This window comes from Cyphomyrmex costatus, unplaced genomic scaffold (genome assembly GCF_001594065.2).
Source record: "Cyphomyrmex costatus isolate MS0001 unplaced genomic scaffold, Ccosl1.0 scaffold229, whole genome shotgun sequence".
NCBI lineage: Eukaryota > Metazoa > Arthropoda > Insecta > Hymenoptera > Formicidae > Cyphomyrmex > Cyphomyrmex costatus.
The window spans coordinates 357,651-368,076 of NW_017276357.1; the positions used below are offsets into that span (position 1 = coordinate 357,651).

The 10,426-nt window shown below is 30.4% G+C and overlaps 1 protein-coding gene across 1 annotated transcript; it reads left to right on the forward strand.

The window, feature by feature from the left end:
- Nucleotides 1–480: 480 nt before the first annotated feature.
- On the forward strand, nucleotides 481–9,695 carry LOC108773928 ((11Z)-hexadec-11-enoyl-CoA conjugase). The gene is made up of 6 exons (XM_018539909.1): nucleotides 481–782; nucleotides 1,337–1,467; nucleotides 3,759–3,964; nucleotides 4,898–5,080; nucleotides 5,379–5,617; nucleotides 9,625–9,695. The coding sequence occupies exons 1-6, from the start codon at nucleotides 554–556 to the stop codon at nucleotides 9,693–9,695; spliced, it is 1,059 nt and encodes a 352-aa protein (XP_018395411.1). The 5' UTR covers nucleotides 481–553.
- The last annotated feature ends 731 nt before the right edge of the window (nucleotides 9,696–10,426 follow it).

Genomic DNA, 10,426 nt, shown 5'->3' on the forward strand with positions numbered 1-10,426 from the left:
GGGGCCATTTCTGTTTTTTTTACTTATTATATTTTTTACTTTTTTATTGACTTTAGTTTATGCTTTAGTTTATTTATTTTTAATTTAGTTTTATATTATTATATTGATTATGAAAATTTTGAAGCAGAGATTTCTTATTTATTTTATTATAATTAAAAGTAGTGAATTTGTTACGTGTTAGAGATCGATATTTGTTTTTTTTTTTTTAAATCTGTTTTTATATAATAGAATTATTCTGTGAATTTATAAAAATACAATCTTTTTGTACTAAAATATAGTTAACATTTTTGTAAATTAATAGGTATATTAAGATTAACAATAAAATAAAATACTTATAAGAATTTGCTAAGGCTCGAAAAGATGACATATATTATGAGATAAATTAATTAAATTATGATTATTATATTTATTTCTCTCGAGATAGTGCAATTTGAAAAATAATTTTTTATTATGATATATTTGTATGTATAAATGTGCGCATATACAAAATAAATAAGCGATAGTTAAAATGGATGAAATAAATGTACCAATACTGTTCTAAATATTTCCAGCAATGTACAGTTCGACGATAACCAAATATGAGAACAATAAAAATCGAATGTTAGTGCAACCGGGAACGGAAAATGGCAGGGATTTGAATCTCAATCAACCACCGAAACACATGCCGGCGGAGCAGCCATTAATTTGGCGTAATATCATGGTCATCGTTATTCTTCATATCGTCGCAATCTATTTGTTTATTACGCGATATCGTGAAGCGAAATTTTGGACCTGGATGTGGTGTACGTATTTATTAAATCAATTAATTTTCCATCATAATTTCATTTATTTATATATATGTACGTGTCCTATATATATTATATTTTATATACATTATATCATTTCAATATACTATTGAGTTTCGTTGAATAGTATATTGAATGTATTGGAATTAGTAAAAGAAGTCTAATGTAAGCGCATATTTTGGTGAAATTTGTAATTAATTTTTTTCAGCAGAGATATCAAGAGAAATTATTGTTCATCGTATCTCTAATTTCACATTTCCAAACATTTCCAAATTTTAGTTTGAGATTTTAGTGGACAAATTTTAAATTAAAATTATGTTAAATTAAATTTCACTGAAATTAAATTAATTAAAAAATAAAATATCATTATTTCTTTGTACGTTTCAAATTTAATTTACAAAGAAAATTATTTGTTCTTAATTATTTATAAACCAAAAATTATTTTATATTTTGATATGTTATAAATATTTTTATTATCATTATCATGAATACATGTTAAATAATGAAAAAGAGATCTGATTGCTTCTGTTTTATTTACTGTTTATTTTCAGCAATCTTATATTTACTTTCTGCTGGTTTTGGCATAACAGCTGGTCTTCATCGTCTTTGGGCACATAGGAGTTATAGCGCCAAATTGCCACTTAGAATACTACTTGTTTTTCTGTACTGTTTGGCTGGTCAGGTAAGATTCTTAATTAAATACGTATAATAATATAAGATTGATAAAGGACTCTTATTATAAACATAAACGAAAAAAGTTAAAAGGACGTTGTAAGAGTCAAAAGAAATAATTTGAAACAACAATTAAAGAAAGAAAAACGCATATATGTAATAAAATAATTTCAACAGAAAAAATTTATCTTCGAAGCTGTACATTAAAAATTAACAATATAAAAATACTTGTTTAAAATTCGAAGATGTACATTAAAAAATAACAATATTCAAAAACCTGCTTAACGTTTCGACATGTGATGATCCAACTATTGTCCAACTTTAAGAATATGTTTGCGCTTTTGAAAAAGACTCAATCCACGAGTCGAAACGTTAAGCAGGTTTTTGAATATTGTTATTTTTTAATGCACATCTTCGAATTTTAAACAAGTATTTTTATATTGTTAATTTTTAATGTACAGCTTCGAAGATAAATTTTTTCTGTTGAAATTATTTTATTACATATATGCGTTTTTCTTTCTTTAATTGTTGTTTTAAATTATTTCTTTTGACTCTTACAACGTCCTTTTAACTTTTTTCGTTTAAATACGTATATTACAGCCGTAATGTCCGATCAGTTAATAACTTTCATATTAAAATTTATTATAATTTACCACAAGCTGTTACTTTTAGATCTATTTTTCTTTTTTGTAATAGAAAGTCTCAAATAATTGTGATAATATTGTAAAATAATACAGAACATTTGATACACTATGTCATGAGATTGAAGGATTACCTTGTCCTTCAAAAATAAATAATATTCAAGAGAGTGTAACTTTGTTAAAATTGATCATAATAAGATGATCCAAAAAGTATTTTAAAGCTTATATGTTTCTATTGTAGTCTCAAATCGATAATTTAAATAATAAACTGATTGATGTTTTTATGGAGCTGCAGAGATATATATATATAAATAGAGATCTATCAAATCTTAAATTTTTTACGAACTTCGAAAGATTTTTTGGTATAAATTAAAAATCGTACATGAAAGCAGCTTTCAAAAGAGTGAATCTTTATTTTTAATTTACATTCTTGTTGAGAGTTATACATTTTTTTTCACCGAGTTGTTCGACATTGAAGCAAAAAGTGTCTTTTCTTACTTTGACTGCTCACAGAAGATGAACAGGATATTCTTGGAAAAAAAAATAGAAAGAAATTCTGAAATTTCTCTTTATACATCTATCGCATACATATAAGTATATACATCGTATACATACAAATGAAGAAGCGTAAATCCAATCGTGCAATCTCTACACAATGCCCAACAGATCTGCCGCAATATAATCAAACGAATGTTGTTTTGTCCAAAGTTATTGTTTCAAATACAAAGGATAAATATCAAATACAAATACATATATGAATTATACATATCACTAAGATCATAATGTTTTTAATGTTTATCAAGATGTATCAAGTTGAATGATAATATGTTAATCGTTTAATTTTTAGAACCTTACTTGAGCAAAGTTTACATACAAAAAGTTCCTTTATATCAAAAGGATGATAGGTACAACTTAAAAAGACAATTTAGTCCTTTCTATTCTTTTTTAAAGAATATCAAACGATATTCCGTTCATTTTCTGTGAACTGTCAAAATAAAAAAAGAAGCTTTTTGCATCATTGGTGAATAACTCGATGAAAAAATCATACAGTGCTCAACAAATACGCAAATTAAAGATTCACTCTTTCGAAAGGTGTAAATTATTTTCGTATGCAATTTTTAATTTACACCATAAAACTTTGTAAAGTTCATGAAAAATTTTTTAATTTCGAATTTCCATTTGTGTCCACGTAGCTCCGTAAAAATCTGTCCAATTATATTTTAATTAAATTATTATTTTATTGTGATAATGTTTGAAGTTATACTCTCTTAAAAATTGCAGCCTACTTTTGGAGGCAGAATAAGTAATCCCTTAATTTTTTTTATATATATTATACAAGTAATATTTGCACTTGTTGCCAGGAAATATTATAGAATACAATATAATATCACTTTGTGATTAATGTATTTATTTATTGTTTCAAAATTCACTGATTCATTGAATCAAGAACATATTTTTACTTGATGTTATTTTTATTAATACGACAATGGTTTAAATATACATATAATTTCAGACTTTTTCATTCAGAACCTTAAAATTGTTTTTTTTTTTTTTTTTATAGAATTTATAGTAATCAAGTTTTTTTCAGCGAGAACATTGACAAAAATTATTATTCGTTTTAATTCTAATTATCAAACTTAAAATTTTTCCTATTCTGCAGACTCGTCCGTCTAAATGGCTTCGTGTTCATCGAACACATCATAGATACACAGATACGTGCGCGGATCCACATAACGCTAATCGTGGCTTTTTTTTCTCACACATTGGCTGGTTAATGATGAAGCATCATCCAGCAGTTAAAGAATATGGTAAAAATGTGGATATGAGCGATATTATTGCTGATCCTGTAATACGCTTTGTTGACAAGTGAGTCTAATAATTCAGCATATTTAAAGTCAACACATTCTTTACTAATTTGTGATAAAATGTTCATGTTAAAAAATGTAATTAACTGCTATTGTAATTAATAATGTAATTAGTTGCATAATCGACTTATGGCGATCGAATTTACTGGCACATCAATTTCAATTATATTATCATCAACTGTCGTAACAAAATATAATATCTTTTAAATATACTTGTAACAGAATCTATCAATTCCAAATCTATTTTTATATTTTTCAAGATAATATTCCTTTCTCTCTCTCTCTCTCTCTCTCTCTCTCTCTCTCTCTCTCTCTAAAATCTCTCTCTCTCTCTCTCTCTCTCTCTCTCATTATTACATATTATTTTTAATACATAGCATGAGAGTTTAAAAAAGCATTTTTATTTTTCTACAAAAAAAATGAAATAATACAAACAAAATAGAAAAACATAAATGATGAGACAATGTATGGCAAAAAATTCTAGAAATAATTTATAAAATCTCCTCATTATATTCGTGATAAATGAAGACTTGAAATAAAAGGAGATGGTAACTTGAAGAGAGCTCATAAAGAACAAAACCTAGATAATATTACACAATTTGTGTTCAGAGCTGTGAAAGATAAACGGGAAATGGAGTTCAACGTTCGTAAAAAAAGATCAAGATGATTGAGTTGGATTGCTCGCAAAATCGCTTCGTAATTATCCGCAGTATTTGAAATTGCGTGACACGTTGTTCCCCGAGATGAGAGAGATTAAGTAGTAATCAATCAGTGTAAAGTGTCTCATCAGAGAGCGGAATTGAACGCTTGTATCACAATTTATTTTGATTTATGTGCTTGGTTCGCACGGTCGTAAAGGAACGGGATGCGATTACACGTATTGGACTTTGCATATGTGTAACACTTGCTGACGCTAGAATGTTCTTTATTGCAGGTATTACGCTCTGATTATGGTGCCACTGTGCTTTGTCCTGCCGGCTGTAGTACCGGTCTATGTATGGAACGAAACCTGGGACATAAGCATAAGCAGCATAATTGTCCGCTACGTGTGGGCGCTGAATTCAACCTTCTCTGTCAATAGTTTCGCTCACTTGTGGGGCAATCGACCGTATAATAGGTACGCGTCAATCTTTGGAGATCACGTTTGCACGATTATCATTAAAATTAACTAGCATAATGCTTGTATTGTAAACGTATTAAACATTTATAAATAAATATATCATAAATAAATATAATTATCAGACGTTATATTTTATAATTATAACATTGTAGGAGAAAGAAGTTGTAAAAAGTGCTATTTCGTTTGAAATCTTTTAAATAATCTGTTGCATGATATTCTGGCAAAAGTTTATTCGTGTACCCGACCTAGATCAAGCGGCGAAACTTCTTTTTTCTCTCTTTTTTTTTTGTTTCAGAACTCTTAAGTCAACGGAGAATCCTGTGGTGTCCTTCTTTGCTATGGGCGAGGGTTGGCACAATTACCATCATTGCTTCCCGTGGGACTATAAGGCTGCGGAGCTTGGCTTCTATCGTCTCAATTTAACTACCGCTTTTATAGATTTCATGGCTTGGTTAGGATGGGCGTATGATTTGAAGACACCAAACGCCAAGCTCGTCGATAAACTTTGTGCGAATAAAGGTGATGGTACGACGGGCCTCTCGAGAAATAGGACATATTCTCGAGATATCAGATGTTCTTTAATAAAAAATGTAGAAAAAAAATAAAATGAACGAGAGAATGTATGTATCAAATATGTTTTACTACATTTCTTAGAGTCAACAAGATGTAACTTTTTTAATGTATTACAATAATGGTCTAACTTTTTTTTTAAATTTGATATATTGGTGTACAAATTAGTTCGGTCTGTTTTTTGTGTTCAAAAATGCATTTATTTCAAAACAAAATGAATGAACAGATTAATTAAAGTATTGTCCATCGCTGGCTACTACTTTTTCCCATCTCTCAGGCCATTTTCGAATTCCATCTCGAAAAAAATGACTCGTCTTTGGAGGCGATCATGTTTTGGAAAACGGACCGAACTAATTTGTACTCCTATAATAAATATAATTTTGATCATTTTTATTGGAGCCAATAATGTATTTCATTATACAATTTTAAAAACTTCTGCATTTTATAAATCTAATACAACAGCGTTATATGTAGTAAATGCTTGTGTAAATAAATGTATTTTATCATTTCGTATTTGATAGAACGTTTTGCATTTGTTCACACGTAAATTATTTTGATAAATTATATTGTATATCAACGTAACGGATTCGACAGAACGCAAACTTTATTTTGAAACTTAAATGATTTAAGTGTAATATTGTATTTCATGTGTGTTCTCACCATAAAAAGTTCAAAAAGCATTGTTATTATTTATAAGATATGTAAACAGTTTGTAATACATATATGTATGTATGTACAAAAATTGAAACAATTTCTTGAAAAGATAGAAGTTTAAAGTCGAGAAGAAAAGATTAGCAATTTAATCGTTTGAGAAAACATTTGAAAAAATATAACTTTAATATATTTATATATCTTTTAAAAATATAATTAAAACTTTTTTATTATTATCTTCTTATCTTTTCTAATGCTGATTAAGTACATAGTGAGAAAAGTGAGATCATCTTTTATAAATTAAGTAGCATCCTACTTTCTATCGGATGAGTGCAAATAATTGTAATCTCTTTCTACTATTCTGGCGCTTCTTTTTTTCCACTTAAATGAAACAATATTTTTAGTCATATTCTATGCGTAATTATTATTGTTATTATTGATATTATTATATCTTTGAATTAAAGAAGTATTATGAAACATGACAGAATATATATTATATTTTATGTTAGGCTGAATATTATACTGCTTTTGATTTGGATTAGTCTCAAATTTTCGTGGATAATATACATTGTTTAATTACGTTCGTTGGAATTATATTAATAATTTCTCATATACGTGAAATGCATGACATTTATATGGAAATATATGAAATAAACGGAAATATATATTGATATTTCAGACATTTTCATGGATATAAAGAGTAATATAGATAGATATATAAAAGGCTGATTATATATATGGTATTCTATTATACAATTAAATAAATTTATCATTAAAAGCTATTACATATCATCCAATGATATGTATAATAGCTTTTAATGATGTTATAGGATTCCAATTGTTAACATATAGATATATGTAATATATGTAAATATTATATGTATACGTATTACAACTGATATCGGATAAATGTATTTGTTCTTATGTAATAGCAAATTTAAAATACTCAATTTTATTTTAATTACTCAGAAGTTGTGTAAAATAATATAATTGTTTAATAAATTAAATTGATTACTTGCAACTTAATTCTGTATTTTAAATAATATTCTCTCTAACTTTTGTGTACAATTTATTTATCTTGTTAGAAAATTAGGATAGAAATCAATATATTTGGTTTTGTTTCTGTGATTAAATAATAAACTATGATAGTTTTAATATTCAACTTGTAGCAAAGTATTCATAAAGCGTAACTAATTGAAAGTTAGTTAATTAACGCGTACAGTATAAATTACAACTTTATATATAACGTCGATCCTGGAATATTTTGCGTTTAATTTTAATATATTGGCTTATGCGACCATATACCGTATAAAATAGTTATTATAAAATTGTAGCTTTAATTCATGGAATACATAAAATATTTTACGCTGTTAACTAAAAAAAAATTATATATATATTTCAATTATATATTAAAAATTCTGTCAGAATTTAAAGGCTCTATTTTTATAACAAGTAGATAGTTAACATTCTTCACCGTGTCTCGCGCAAATTTTTGTCTCAACCCGATAGAGCGGAATTTTAAGCGTTGTGGAATTTTAATAAAGGCTTTGTCACACGATAGGTATCGGATGTATCACACGGATAGGATACGCGCTTCCGCCGACCTCTGCGGTCAACGATTTATATACATAAACGCCCTACATAAGCGAAGTCACGTTTCACCGATAAAAAAAGAAAGGGAGACGCCAGAAAAGTGTTATCGATCCGGATAGCCTGACGTCGCGCCGTTTCACCCGGGGGTTAAATTTAGTATTTATCATCACGTATTCCGCGGAGTCTACAGGTAGCGCCTGCGCGACCCCGTCGTGTCGCGCGTCACGCATCCCTATACGCGCATATGCCTATCTACTACCTTATACATAGCCGGCGTACACGGCAGCGGTGAAACATATTTACCTCTATGCAGACGCATTACGAACATTCGTCTATTTTTGTCATAGCGACCTGTCGTGTATCGATCATTTCTCTAATGTTTCTGTAAATGTAGCTGGGGACGCGCGTTCCCGCGTTCTCTCGACGCGACGCGCGTCAACGTCCAAAATCTAGAACGAGAAAAAAAGTCGCGGCGGCGTCGCGTGTTTTCACGCGACAACGGTTGCACATGTGGGATACGAAGGAATTTCGTATGATTTATCATTAATTTAATTATACATAATATTCGTAATTATATACACACGACTCACACGTTATAGCTATAGTTTACATGTGTTTTCAGAGGAATTACAAAGTAACGAGATTTTTATAATTAATAAAACACACATTTTTAAGAAATGGTACCGATATGATGTATTGTCTTAACGGCGATAGTTGTTATCTGAATTGTTGAAAATAATATATATCCGTATGATTTTATTAATTTTATATACTTTTATATTTTTGTTACGTAGTAACAATGGTTTATAAACAGAATATAATTAATATTTACAATATATATTGTAATATTGTATGTATATAAAAACGTTATACTACCTCTGCCTTTTCCTTTTTTTCTGATAGTTGTAATTTCTTTTTCATGTCCTTAAAAATAATTTTGTAAATTGTAAAGTAAGCCTCTCTCTCTTATTTATATATGATTTTTGATAATGTTTTCACAACAGTTTTACTTACAGATACTTCATAAAATACTAAAAGATTTTTCTGAGAAATAAGAGAGAAATATTGTATCTATGTGTGTGTGAAATTTAAAAAGAATACAAGGAACAACAGAATGGTTTAAACAATATTGATATATTTCATGCCTACTATATATATGAAATTAAAATTTCCTTGATGCTGTAGTTACAAAGGACGTTCCGAAAGAAATCCTTGTACAGAATTTAAACGCAAATTTTTTTAAAAACAATTTAAACTGTAAAGATATTTAAGATATGTACATAAAAAGTTGCTCGTGTCATTGTGAAAACACTAAATGTATTTAATTAAAGCATCGAAAAAGAAAAACAATCGGGAGCGATACGAAGAGCCCAAAGCATCTACTCATCGACTCACCCCGTGTTACTGACCTGACCAGTTTTAGTTTCGTCAGGATAATACCCTCGCCGCCACCACAGTAAACACACCACCCGCCACTTTCGTCCCACGACACTGTGCTGGATTACGTGCACGCAGCCTAGATTTTAGGGTTCACGCCGGTGGTGGTGCAAGCGGTATCGGAGCGCACCCCGAACAGCAAAAATACTCAGTCCGATTGGATTCAAGTGAGATCGTGACTTCGTACGTGACACGGGAATGTGATTAAAAAAGCTGTGGCACATACATAAATCAACATGAGATTATCGAGGATATATTTCGAACTTCACTATAGCGTACAAGGGATGGAGCGGACACGACGATAAATGAACACCATCAGAGGAGAAGGGGGGAGGAGGAACACGTAAACGTGTGTGAATGAATGAATGAAAATCACTGACGGATCGGAAGAACAGAACAGGGTAGGCGATGATGAATAAACAAACGAGCTAGCGGATACACTGGCCGGACGGACCGTATCGTAAATAGGTGGTAAATAGACACGCGTTTTCCCTCAAATGCGTGGGTGGACGCTGCGGTGCATGCGTATGGTACACCGTATGGTACGTGTATATGTGTAGGTATAATATGCGTGCAGTCTATATGCCTGCGTCTGTCTATATGCACGTGTGCAAGTAGAAAGGTGCAAGAGATCCTCTAACCGCGACGATGGTTTAGGGTGTACTGAACGTTACCCGGAGAGGGTTGGGAAACGACGTAGTGTCTAATCCAACATTACCTAACTGTATAGCAACGGCGCCATGGAAACGGCACGTTTGCGCCTGCGTCGCCGCCGCCGACATAGATCGACTTAAACTTTTTTGGCAATTCCGCCAGTTACTTCGAGAACTCGCAATAAAAGCCGCTATTAATTCTCTATAAGTGTCGCGTCCGAGAAAGAGAGGGGATAACTTTGCAATTTGTCGTTCTCGGGGGAACGTAGTACTTGTGTGGTAGTGGTGGTCGGTGCGCGTTGACCCGAGAGGAATCGCGCGCGGGGATGGAACAAGTATTGAAGCAACTAATGTGTCGTCGCTGTAAGATCTTTAATTAATTCTATCGTTATCTGTTTAATTAAACATAGTAAATCTTTTAGACCTCCGCAGTGGCGCG